At 47.0% G+C, this 13,859-nt stretch overlaps 1 protein-coding gene across 2 annotated transcripts in view; it reads left to right on the forward strand.

The window, feature by feature from the left end:
• RAB6A (RAB6A, member RAS oncogene family) overlaps positions 1 to 13,409 on the forward strand; it is a 70,580-nt gene extending 57,171 nt beyond the window's left edge. For both annotated transcript variants that reach the window (XM_068266588.1, XM_068266587.1), the window contains exons 5-8: positions 2,234 to 2,345; positions 3,634 to 3,727; positions 3,887 to 3,953; positions 10,025 to 13,409. In XM_068266588.1, coding sequence (XP_068122689.1) covers positions 2,234 to 2,345; positions 3,634 to 3,727; positions 3,887 to 3,953; positions 10,025 to 10,089 — 338 coding nt within the window. In that variant the 3' untranslated portion in view covers positions 10,090 to 13,409. The remainder of the gene's footprint in view (positions 1 to 2,233; positions 2,346 to 3,633; positions 3,728 to 3,886; positions 3,954 to 10,024) is intronic.
• Positions 13,410 to 13,859: the final 450 nt, after the last annotated feature.

Here is a 13,859-nt window from a genome sequence, read left to right on the forward strand (position 1 = left end):
GGGTTTTCCAGTGGTGAACTTCCATGCCATGACGCCTAGTCTGGCCAACCGATAGGAATGGAGTTTGCCGCGGTGGCCTTGGTGAATGCCATCCCTAGACACCGTAGTTTAAAACCCGGCAGTGTGGATCCGGGGGCATTAGTCCGCACATGATAGACAGGAAACCAATTTGCCAGACAAACTGAGATGAATCTACTTGAGTATATAGTACAGTGAGTTTAAAGACGAAAAAAATTAAAAATCAGATACTTACCTATGGAGAGAGAAGGCTCTGAATCCTATAGATCAGTGGTCCTCAAACTCCCCTGGGGCTTTTTTTACCAGCCTCCCACACACAAAAATGTATTACTTATAGATGCGGTCAGAATAGCAGTGCTGGCACCACCCGTCCACATAGAAGCCAGAAAGCAGTAATTTGCTGGTTTCCAATCAAATTCCACATCAGGTGACACTGCTGTCCAATTGGACTTCAGGTTGTCACCTGGGTATGCTTCACTGCCTGGCCTGCAAAGACGTCATTTAATGTATACTACGGCCCCCCAGCAGTCTGCACTATGTTGACCGGGCCCTCGGCCCAAAACGTTTAGGGACCCCTTCTGTAGAGCATTCCCTCTCCTTTCTTGCCCCCCCCCCCCCCCTCGTTCCAGCGCAGTCACCCCCGTTTGTGTGTATTCAACCAATTGGTCAAATACATGTCTACGAGCCCTCGGGAGGCGTCAGAAGCACTTGTGTCCCTGAGTGCTTCCGTAAGAGGCGGCAAATTAAACTGAGGTTACAGCCCTGAAATGAGGGGTACAAGAGAGGACATGGCAGGACCCAAAGCCTTCCTTGTCCATAGGTAAGTATATTACTTTTTTGGGGAGGACCAGCTTCTGCACCACTGGCCACTAGAGGTCACTCTTAAAAGCCAGGTGCATTTCTGATACCATCCTATCTATCATCCTTGAAGGAAATAAATTTGCCCAATTTAACTTACCCGGGAGTCCTCCTAGTCGCTCCAGGCTTTTCTATGCAGCAGTTGTCCCTTCTGAAAGCTGTTTGCCCGGCCCCAGACCCTCAAGCCTCCTCCATCGCGCATGCGCAGTTCATAAATATTGAAACTGCGCATGCGCTGAATTCTTCTGATTGAGGAGGTGCAGAGCTGCACATGTGCAGTAGCCTGTGACTGGCCCAGTCAGCCAGCTTTGGGAGGTGTACAGCAGCTGAATGGTACAGAGGGGAACGACGGCAAGAGACCAGGACGACAGCAGGGGGCTGGGAGATGACCCAGGTAAGTTAAATTACTGCCCACTTTTATTTCACTTTAGGTTCCTGAACTGAAAATAAACCAATGAGATTTCTCTGCCATGCAGGAGTTTTACCGCCTGTGATGTATTATAAAATGGGGCTGAAACCAAGCTGGACAGATCCAGGGAGCCCCTTAAAGGAGTCATCAGGGCACAGAGTAAAATGAGTGGTACTTACCGGGGGCTTCCTCCAGCCCCAAGCTCCCAGGACCTCCCTCGCCGCAGCTCTGCTTGCAGCCGTTCGCCGGAGCTCCGACCCGGTCCCCGGGGATGACGTCAGAGCGACCTGGAGGTCGCTCTGTACTGCGCCTGCGCAATCGGCGCTGTCAATCACCGCCACGTGGGCCGGAGCGGACTGCGCAGGTGGTAGTAGTTCTGCGCCTGCGCAGTCCACTCCGGTCCACGTGGCGGTGATTGACAGCACCGATTGCGCAGGCGCAGTACAGAGCGACCTCCAGGTCGCTCTGACATGACGTCATCGACGGGGACCGGGTCGGAGCTCCGGCGAACGGCTGCAAGCAGAGCTGCGGCGAGGGAGGTCCTGAGAGCTTGGGGCTGGAGGAAGCCCCCGGTAAGTACCACTCATTTTACTCTCTGTGCCCTGATGACTCCTTTAAAATAAACAGCTGGTACCTAACTTTATTAGGTATCTGCTGTTGTCCGTTGAGCAGCTCCTAAACATTTCCTACTGAATTCCGTCTGTCCACCCCATGGTAAAAATCAGTGGTGCAAGGACATTGCATCAGAGCCCCAACTTTCCAGACTTCTAAGCACGCTAAAATAAAACTGTAACTTTCACTTTTTCCTTCCTTCTCTCCTCCAGCTTCCTTATTGTAAGTGTACTGACTCCGCTTTAATCTGCAGGGCCACCCAGGACGCCATCTTGGGTACAGCAGTATGTCGCTGTGCATGTTTGCACTAACCTGTCTTCTGCTCTTCCTCATCAGACGTGAACTCCTTCCAGCAAACGACAAAGTGGATCGATGACGTCAGGACGGAGCGAGGAAGTGATGTCATCATCATGCTGGTGGGAAACAAAACAGATCTTGCCGATAAGAGGTAACGCCATTCCCTTATACTGTGCACTGAATGAGAACCTGTCACACCATGCCCAGACCAAAGACATACGCTATTTTTTTTTTCCGGGGAGGGCAGGATCGATATATCGAAGGATCATTTTACAATCCACTTAAAGGACAACTATAGTGAGAGGGATATGGAGGCTGCCATATTTATTTCCTTTTAAACCATACCAGTTGCCTGGCTGTCCCACGCCGGTCCTCCACGATCCTCCGCTCTCCCGCCGTCAGCTAGTTTCGTTACCGTCGACTTCAAAGTCGACAGCAGCTGCGCCTGCGCACCCCGAGCCACACGTATCTTTCTTCACGGTACAGCCCGCAATGGCGTCCTGCAGGATGCTATTACGGGCGGGAATGCAAAGAAATTTACGCTTGGCACGGGGAATGCAGATGCAGTTGCAGTGTCGGCGGTAATGAAACTAGCTGACGGCAGGAGAACAGAGGATCATGGAGGACCAGCGCGGGACAGGAAGGCTGCACGGTGCTGGCAGAAGCCCCAGGGAAGTGAAACAAAGCCCCAGGCAAGTGAAACACTTTGTTTTGTTTTTTTTCAATCTTCAGTACTATTCAGTAAGTGCTGGTGCAATAAAAAGTATTTGGCAGTGCTCTCACTGCTGCGATCGCCGGCGATTCGCGATTAGCGGCGAATGCGGTGCATGCATCGCTTTCTCGTGATTTTTGAGTAATCACGATTACAATGCTAAGGAAACACTAATTGTGATCACACAAAAGTCGCAAAAAAGTACAGTGAAAAACGCGTAAAAATAACAGCCGCAAAGTTAAGCGATAATCGCTAGCGTTTTGAGGTCGTAAGTGTGAATGGGCTGTTCAGGAACCCGAGGTGAGATTGATATGGAGGCTGCCATATTTATTTCCTGTTAAACAATACCAGTTACCTGGCAGCCCTGCTGATCTATTTGGCTGCAGTAGTGTCTGAATCACACACCAGAAACAAGCATGCAGCTAATCTTGTTTGAAAAATCATGACACGGACAACAGCTAAAACGAACGATCCAGGCCGGATCACTTCAACAGATAATAATCGTTCTTTAAACTATGTGTCTGAAGTCTATGGCACATAGCCCTATTCTAGCATCTTTTAACGATCTGATAGTTTTATCGTTAGTAGTCTTGAACTGTCCATCACATCAGGTGGATATCTTCTAGTTAGTAGTGTCACATGATGCTGTGTTTAGGTGGGTATGTGGCTTTGCATTTAGCGGACATCTGAGTAATCTTGCAGCTCACGCTCACCCTTTGTTCTGCAGGCAAGTCTCCATCGAGGAAGGAGAGAGGAAAGCCAAGGAGCTGAATGTAATGTTTATTGAGACCAGTGCGAAGGCCGGATACAATGTAAAACAGGTGAGAAGACTCTTCTAGCTCCGCCCCATGTCCTTCCCCCTTCCAGGACACTCTTCTAGCTCCGCCTCATGCCCATCCCCTTTCCCTAGCTCCTCCCCATACCTGTCCCCCCTGACTCTTTTTACCAGCAGCTCTGATTACTGTTCTCCTATCTTTCAGCTCTTCAGACGTGTAGCAGCTGCTCTGCCCGGCATGGAAAGCTCACAGGACAAGAGCAGAGAAGACAGTATCCTTCCCACGTGTGTGACTTGTGTGGTCTCGGCTGAGTGTTGATCGGGGGTGACTGCCCTATCGGCGGGGCTGAAAGTTTAATATTATTAATGTTGTAGAGCCCAGTCTGCTTCCCGCAGTCATTTCCCAGAAGATGCCTGTGAGACGGACGCTGCAAGTGGCGGCTACCAAACACAACACCGGGGAAATGCCGGCATTCCGTCCAGCGATCGATCGATTCTATAGAATCGATCGTTCAGAAATCGGTTCTTTCAAATCAGCAAATCGATCGATTTGCGATAGATCAAATCGATCTGACAGGATGGATAATGTAGGTGGATCGGCTGCTGGCCGCAGATCGATGGTCCATAGAGTTGCATTGGATCTAATGGTGTAGTAATGCATTTAGATCGATTTCCAATAGATTTCATTCTGAAATCTATTGGAAATCTGTTCCTAGTGTGTGGCACACATCAGATAGATTCCTGTCAAGTTGAATCTGACAGGAATCTGATGGTCAGAGCTGCTCCAAATCTATACGTGTATGGCCACCTGGTCCTCACCAAATCCTGTTGTGTAGTCCCCTGTAGTGCATAATTAGGTTATTTTCAGTGAACACAGGATGTGTACATTGGGTGGAAAGAGTATAAAGGTGGCCATAGATCAGGCGATGTATGGACAGATGTGTCGTTAGGTCAAAGAGGAGGGACATCTTTTTTAACTCTCATCAAAACTGTACTAATGTTTCCCGTTCTTTCCCTTGGTAGTTATCAGTTGGCAGTCTCTGCTCAGTTAGCAATGTTTTGGCTAGATTTTCTCTTGAAAGGGTTAAGCCACTGTGTTGGGATTGTACTGGGGGAAGGAAGGGGGGGGGGGGGAGCATTCTCTATGGAGCGCAGCATGTTTGCAGATCAGAGGCAGCGTCTGGTAATTGGGGTGAGATCGGGGACACAGCGATGTCTGTTTGCTAGCGACAGCGACCTCTGCGTCTCGGGCTCATCAGGCGGCCGTCTGCGCCTTTGTCTACTCATCGGATTTTACTGATTATATCTCTGGAGATGTCGGGACTCAAGTGTCCCTCCCTATGAAGATCTGCACCCCCAGCAATGACCGGGAATAGCCACTATCTACCCAAACTACAAAGATGGATCGTTCCAAAAACTGCTGTCATAGCAACACATCAAATCCCACTTTACAAGCGTACTGGTGCACTTTGTGTAACCTCTGTGACAGAAATAGGGACTGGTGCACTTTGTGTAACCCCTGTGACAGAAATAGGGACTGGTGCACTTTGTGTAACCCCTGTGACAGAAATAGGGACTGGTGCACTTTGTGTAACCTCTGTGACAGAAATAGGGACTGGTGCACTTTGTGTAACCTCTGTGACAGAAATAGGGACTGGTGCACTTTGTGTAACCTCTGTGACAGAAATAGGGACTGGTGCACTTAGTGTAACCCCTGTGACAGAAATAGGGACTGGTGCAGTTTGTGTAACCTCTGTGACAGAAATAGGGACTGGTGCACTTTGTGTAGCCTCTGTGACAGAAATAGGGACTGGTGCAGTTTGTGTAACCTCTGTGACAGAAATAGGGACTGGTGCACTTTGTGTAACCTCTGTGACAGAAATAGGGACTGGTGCACTTTGTGTAACCTCTGTGACAGAAATAGGGACTGGTGCACTTTGTGTAACCTCTGTGACAGAAATAGGGACTGGTGCACTTTGTGTAACCTCTGTGACAGAAATAGGGACTGGTGCACTTAGTGTAACCCCTGTGACAGAAATGGGGACTGGTGCACTTTGTGTAACCCCTGTGACAGAAACAGGGACTGGTGCACTTTGTGTAACCTCTGTGACAGAAATAGGGACTGGTGCACTTAGTGTAACCCCTGTGACAGAAATGGGGACTGGTGCACTTTGTGTAACCCCTGTGACAGAAACAGGGACTGGTGCACTTTGTGTAACCCCTGTGACAGAAATAGGGACTGGTGCACTTTGTGTAACCCCTGTGACAGAAATAGGGACTGGTGCACTTTGTGTAGCCTCTGTGACAGAAATAGGGACTGGTGCACTTTGTGTAGCCTCTGTGACAGAAACAGGGACTGGTGCACTTTGTGTAACCCCTGTGACAGAAATAGGGACTGGTGCACTTTGTGTAACCCCTGTGACAGAAACAGGGACTGGTGCACTTTGTGTAACCCCTGTGACAGAAACAGGGACTGGTGCACTTTGTGTAACCCCTGTGACAGAAACAGGGACTGGTGCACTTAGTGTAACCCCTGTGACAGAAATGGGGACTGGTGCACTTTGTGTAACCCCTGTGACAGAAACAGGGACTGGTGCACTTTGTGTAACCCCTGTGACAGAAATAGGGACTGGTGCACTTTGTGTAACCCCTGTGACAGAAATAGGGACTGGTGCACTTTGTGTAGCCTCTGTGACAGAAATAGGGACTGGTGCACTTTGTGTAGCCTCTGTGACAGAAACAGGGACTGGTGCACTTTGTGTAACCCCTGTGACAGAAATAGGGACTGGTGCACTTTGTGTAACCCCTGTGACAGAAACAGGGACTGGTGCACTTTGTGTAACCCCTGTGACAGAAACAGGGACTGGTGCACTTTGTGTAACCCCTGTGACAGAAATAGGGACTGGTGCACTTTGTGTAACCCCTGTGACAGAAACAGGGACTGGTGCACTTTGTGTAACCCTTGTGACAGAAATAGGGACTGGTGCACTTTGTGTAGCCTCTGTGACAGAAATAGGGACTGGTGCACTTTGTGTAACCCCTGTGACAGAAACAGGGACTGGTGCACTTTGTGTAACCCTTGTGACAGAAATAGGGACTGGTGCACTTTGTGTAACCCCTGTGACAGAAACAGGGACTGGTGCACTTTGTGTAACCCTTGTGACAGAAATAGGGACTGGTGCACTTTGTGTAGCCTCTGTGACAGAAATAGGGACTGGTGCACTTTGTGTAACCCCTGTGACAGAAACAGGGACTGGTGCACTTTGTGTAACCCTTGTGACAGAAATAGGGACTGGTGCACTTTGTGTAGCCTCTGTGACAGAAATAGGGACTGGTGCAGTTTGTGTAACCTCTGTGACAGAAATAGGGACTGGTGCACTTAGTGTAACCCCTGTGACAGAAATAGGGACTGGTGCACTTTGTGTAACCTCTGTGACAGAAATAGGGACTGGTGCACTTAGTGTAACCCCTGTGACAGAAACAGGGACTGGTGCACTTTGTGTAACCCCTGTGACAGAAATAGGGACTGGTGCACTTTGTGTAACCCCTGTGACAGAAACAGGGACTGGTGCACTTTGTGTAACCCTTGTGACAGAAATAGGGACTGGTGCACTTTGTGTAGCCTCTGTGACAGAAATAGGGACTGGTGCACTTTGTGTAACCCCTGTGACAGAAACAGGGACTGGTGCACTTTGTGTAACCCTTGTGACAGAAATAGGGACTGGTGCAGTTTGTGTAGCCTCTGTGACAGAAATAGGGACTGGTGCAGTTTGTGTAACCTCTGTGACAGAAATAGGGACTGGTGCACTTAGTGTAACCCCTGTGACAGAAATAGGGACTGGTGCACTTTGTGTAACCCCTGTGACAGAAATAGGGACTGGTGCACTTTGTGTAACCCCTGTGACAGAAACAGGGACTGGTGCACTTTGTGTAACCCCCTGTGACAGAAATAGACTGGTGCACTTTGTGTTACCCCTGTGACAGAAATAGACTGGTGCACTTTGTGTAACCCATGTGACAGAAATAGGGACTGGTGCACTTTGTGTTACCTCTGTGACAGAAATAGGGACTGGTGCACTTAGTGTAACCCCTGTGACAGAAACAGGGACTGGTACACTTTGTGTAGCCCCTGTGACAGAAATAGGGACTGGTGCACTTTGTGTAGCCTCTGTGACAGAAACAGGGACTGGTGCACTTTGTGTAACCCTTGTGACAGAAATAGGGACTGGTGCACTTTGTGTAACCCTTGTGACAGAAATAGGGACTGGTGCACTTTGTGTTACCCCTGTGACAGAAACAGGGACTGGTGCACTTTGTTTTACCCCTGTGACAGAAATGGGGACTGGTGCACTTTGTGTATGCTTGTTTAAGCTGAAGATCCTCTTTAATGTCCGCGCCCTATTCCCGCATACGGGCCCCACATTACTGCCAGCCTACGTTTGTGATGTCACACGTGTCTCACGTGCTAGAACACCAGCAACCACAAATGGATCAGCAGGACAGCCAGGCAACTAGTATTGTTTAAAAGTAAATCCAATATGGCAGCCTCCATATCCCCCTCACCTCGGCTTCCTTACAAGGCTGCTTTTTGTATTGCTTTTTGTACAGATGGAAAACGAAAAATACATAATGAAAGTTATTTTGTTCATCAGAAAAGATTCTAATAATGATTTTACGCGAGAAACCAACGTCAAAGTATCATCATTCCAATAATTAGTCATTAGTAACAGCAGCAGCGACACAAGCCCATCTTGGCCCGCACCTCATCATGATATGTAAAATGGTAAAACCTTAGAAAAGTGGCAATTCTCGTGTTGCCTACTGAGCCTGCAGTGGGGAGCGGCTGTAACAGAGACAGGTAGGGCTGCATTTTTCTAAGGGAGGGGCTGAGGAGCCTGATCTGCTGGTTGTCAGTGTGGTTCATTTTTTACCTGATTTCCAGACTGCATCTCCTGGCAATGTACTCCAATGCCCACTAGGGGCAGCGGCTGAACCCATGAGTGGTGCTCTGTTGAAGACCGGTTGCTGCTTAGATCGCCATGTCTTGGGAGAGCCGTTATCTAGCACTGGTGCCAGTGTCAGCGCGTCTACCCCACTTTATAGGAACGTAGACTAGTAGCACGGCCACAGATTACTGGGTAACACGTATCGCTGCACTCGGGGGGTGGGTGGGTAGGGGGGTTAGTAGGCTAAGCTCCAGGAAACAATGCAGGTCCCAGGATGACAGACGCGCCACAAGACTGCAGGCTAGCGACGTGTTTTGTTGCTTTGCAAGGGGGTGGAGGGTGAATGGAAAGGCGCAGGAGTTGGGTTAGTGAGGAGAACAATGCACTCTGCCATAGATCCGAGGAAGCGATCCACAGCTGGTCGAGAAGGGTTAAAGGCTGCTGTACGCACGCATTTTTTTATTTATTGTATTTATAAAGCGCAAACATATTACGCAGCGCTGTTTTTTAACAGTGGGGGTCATTATCTGCTGCCTCAGCCACGATTTATCTGCCGTGTGTGCAGAGCTTTACGCCTTTGTTGTTGGTTTAAAGGGAACCTGAAGCGAGAGGTACATAGAGGCTGGCATATTTATTTCCTTTTAAACAATACCAGTTGCCTGGCAGTCCTGCTGATCCTCTGCCTCTTGTAGCCACAGCCCCTGAACAAGCATGCAGCAAATCAGGGGTTTCTGACTGAAATGTGATTGGATCAGCTGCATGCTTGTTTCAGGGGTGTGGCTCAGCCCCCATTCACACTGGAGAGATCATAAAACGCTAGCGATTATCGCTAACGTTTTGACGCACATTATTTTCTCAATTATTGCATTTTTTTTACTGTACATTTTTTTAGATTTTTGAGCAATCGCGATTCGTGTTTTAAATACATTTCAATAGGTCGAAAACTGCAAAAAAAAAAATGCTGCGTGTAGTGTGTTTGCGTTTACCGCGAATCGCTGGCGATCACGGCACTGAGATCGCTGCCATATAGTTTACATTACACTAGCGCTTTAGAAAAGAACTAGGGATTACTGGTGATAAGCGGTACACTTATTGTCCCAGTGTGAATAGGCCCTCAGACAGTACTGCAGCCAAAGAGATCAGCTGGACTGCCAGGCAACTGGTATTGTTGAAAAGGAAACAAATATGGCAGCCTCCATATCCCCTCACTTCAGATTCCCTTTAATTGCTTATGGTAGATTCCATATCCTTGTATTATATCCTTTGACTCCTCATTGGATGATCAGGTATATGATAAAGCACCAAGTGTAACAGTCATTGTTGATTTCCTGTAATAGTTGCTGTACTTTGTGTCCAAGTTTCAAAAAGTTCTTTCCTTAACGCTTTCTTTTTCACAGTGATCGACATCAAACTGGAAAAGCCTCAAGAGGCCCCCATCAGCGAAGGCGGATGCTCCTGTTAATAAGGTCCCTCCCCTTCCTCCTCTCAAAATCAATCATGGCCCCTCCCCCTTTCAGAACATCACTACGCCACGCCCCTTTCCTCATTAACTATTCATTAACCGCAGTGTGAATACCGGCTCGCCCTCCTCGCGTTTCCATCGCTGGCTGTCTTCTGGTGACTCTACGAACAATTTAGCTGCACAGGATCATCTAATATATATATAAATACTATATATATGTATATGTATAATACACGGTGTCTTCATTATTTAAATGAAACCGAATTGGTGTCACGCGAGAAACACACCCGTCTGCCTGTCCTTGTCCTGTGATAAACCCACAGCCCGATCTACGGAGGAGAGGAAACTGCCGGACGATACCGAGATTTTCTGCTGTATATCCGATATTCAGCACACTAAGGAGATTGTACAGTTATTCTAATGCATGGGAAGAGTTTTGCACCGATTGTGACCACATAACGGCAAGGATGAAAAATATTGGTTATGTCCCCTTTAAGAGGGTCGGCAGTGGCAGCCATCGTCCGGCTGGAACTTTGTCCAAACTGTGAAGAGTGGTGGTGGTGCTACAAGCACACTGCTCTATAGGGAGGCTGCGGCCATGTTGTCTGCCGTTTGCTGTAATAAGATATACTATATACTCGGGCAGCTGAGACTGGGCGGAGGAGTGTTTGCTTTAGGCATTGTCAGCACCTTTCGTTGTGTTTTTCCCAGATATGGCCTCCATACAAAATGGCTCCACTATAGACACACCTTTGCCTGAACGTCGGCCATTTTGTTCACTAGTTTAGGGGATGAGAGGTAATGTTCTACTTCAGCCACAGAAATGGGTACAGCACAGTTTTCAGTATAGCCCGTTCTTACAGGTAATTATCATTAGAGCCAGTATACACGACTTGCCTCCTCACTACTCTTTCCAGAGCAAGTCAGGGGAAGGCCTCTCTCTGATCCAATCTGATTGTGTTCCCATAATCTCCAGATAATGAGGGCAGGTGTACCTTTCTCTGTCTGAACTGCAGTAGCGGGAGGAGGAGGGATTCATTGTACCACACGGGCAGGGGGCGGGCACTTCTTGCCAACATTTTAGACTGTTGAGCTTTTGTAAAGTGAGACGAGGCCTAATAACTATTTTTGGTTAAAGTTGTATTTTAGGTCTTATGTATTGTGACTCTATTCGTATTGTGCAAGGAGAGGCAAGCAGGTGGCTAAAGAATTATGGGAAATCGCACATACCCTTAAAAGTAAAAGACCGGTTGTGAATGCTGGTCTAGTGTCTAAGCTCCATATGAGTGGGCTACGGAATTAGGTAGTTAATTAATGCCATTGCTGTGGGGCACACTTTACTTACTTTACCAAAAGATAGTTGGGGGAGGGGAATAAATCAAGAACCTAAAAAGTAAGAGGTTAAAGAAATAAAAGGGAGATAAAGAAATTGTTGAAGCTTGCCATGTAATTGATGTTGTTTGATCCTCCGTGAGCCTGAAGGTCAGCCTCTTTAGTGCTGGCAGGCAAGCAGCACAGAATGCCATTATCCTCTGTGAGCCTGCCAGGTTAGCATCTATAGTGCTGGCAGGCATAACAATAACCAAACAGCAGAAAATGCCATCCTCTATAAACATACCCACTATCCATGTGATAGGCTAAAAGTGGTTTTTTTTTTTTTTTTTTAATACACAAAGGGAGTTACTGCATGCTTGGCAGAAGCAGGTTATCTTCTATAGTACGTTGAGGTACACAGACAGGAAGCAGTCATAGCCATAGTGTGACATCACACTGTGGGAGGGGTTTCAACTCCTTATCGGCCTCACAGACGTCCCTGATGAACTATTAGAGAAAAGTTAAAGATTTCTCGGGTGAAAGGGGGTATCGGCTACTGAGTGGTATACAGGTCAATGCTGGCTTAAAGTTACTGTTTCAGCCTGCAGTGTCACCCATTTTGTACACCAAGGAGTTCTTTGTCTTTATGCCTCAATGGCATGCTTATTCCCCATGAATTTCTAGGTTTCCTGTGTATGATAATTACCTACAGATGCTTCCCTCAAGAAACACTTCAGGCTATAGCATCAGCCATTTTGTACATGAAGCCAATGTCCGGGTTGTAAACCAATCAGACGATTAAGGCTGAGCTGAGCTGAGGTGATATTCTTCCTTGTTTCAGATTAGTGTTGATTTCTAGGCTTCATTCATCTGAATGTGGCCTGTGAGCTATGACCGTTGGCCATTTTGTACACTAAGCCAGAGTCCAGGGTTATCAGTCCACCAGAAGATCTGTCTTTTGTGCATAAGCTACTGAAACCATTGGCTTTATGTTTACTAAAGCCAGCTGAGTATGTCCAGAGGTACTGCCTTTTCCTGTGAAGCATGAGGTGACGAGTTTGACTCCCGGGTCAAAAAAAGAAAAACGTGGTCTGTAGTGTTGACCATTTTGTATAGCAGGCCAGGTTATTCAGACTGTTGGTTTATTGGGGATGAACACTGAGGGCCCTTTTCCACTAGAGCGATTGCTGAATCGCTAGTGATTTTTAAATCGCTAGGGTTGTTACTTTATCATAGAAAAAACGAGAAGTATTTTCCACTACAGTGATTCGATTTGGAAATCGCAATCTCATAACAGAAGTAATGAAAAATCGCAATTGCAATCACTGGCGTATGTGCTTGGGATTGCGATTTCTAGTGGAAAAGGGCCCTGAGGGTTTTTTTTCATAATGCCTCCAGTTACTTGTTTTGCGAGTAAACTTCTAGGCTTCATCTTTGAGATCTGCACAAAATGGCCTCACTGAATGCCTGTGGTGGCGGCCATTTTGGATGCAAGGGTTAATGTCTGGGCCGTCTGCGTTCGGAATCGGCAGGTTGGTTTCGTCCACTGACTACTGATAACAATCCATTCAGTATACATTGTTCCAGCTCACAAGATGGCTGCCACTGCCTTCAGACAATGGGATTTGTACACTAATTTAAGAAAAGTGGTCATACTCTGTGTTTTATTAGGCGGCAGGTTCCTGTTTACAGATTTGTGAACTGCTGCTTTAAATAGTAATCCTTTTAATAACTATTTTCTTTTTTTAAATAATTAAATAAAGTTAAATATAATGCACTTTGGAGTGTCACAGACCAAAATTACTGTATCCTTTGTGTGTCATTGCTAATCAGTACCAGCAGCATGTGATAGGGGGCGCTATGGTGTGTGAAGAAGCAGCACATACAAGCTGATTTCCTGAGGTGCCTGGACTCTTCAATTTCCTGTTGAGGCCTAAACAGAGTACAGTACTGCAGTCTTCTTTTTGTCCCTTGCACAGGATGCCAATAAACACATTTTATTTTTATTTTTTGTTGGTTATTTTGCAGGAAAAGGTTGTTTTTAGCAAACCTGTAATTGTAATGGAGGGAAAGTAGATTGCTGGTTTGGTATCTTCAGGTCTATTGGCACCTTTAGCATTTAGGTATGCGAACAGCAAATAACAAGTTAAGTAATCCTATGCAATGCCAAGCTGCTGCAGTTAAAGCAAATACAATTTTGGGATGCATTAAAAGGGAAACAAAAACGTGTGACGCTTTAACTCTCTTGTAAGGCCATATCTGGAATATAAAATACCGTTCTGGGCACCGCATTACAGGAGGGACATTGGAGTTTGGAGCAGGTGCAGAGACGAGCAACAAAATTGATTTGAGAAATGGAAGGTCTCGCTTACCAAGAAAGGTTAGATAAACTGGGCCTATTTTGTCTTGAGGAAGAACACCTTAAAACGTGGATCAGAGATGAACTTTTACTCATT

This window comes from Hyperolius riggenbachi, chromosome 2 (genome assembly GCF_040937935.1).
Source record: "Hyperolius riggenbachi isolate aHypRig1 chromosome 2, aHypRig1.pri, whole genome shotgun sequence".
NCBI classification, from domain to species: domain Eukaryota; kingdom Metazoa; phylum Chordata; class Amphibia; order Anura; family Hyperoliidae; genus Hyperolius; species Hyperolius riggenbachi.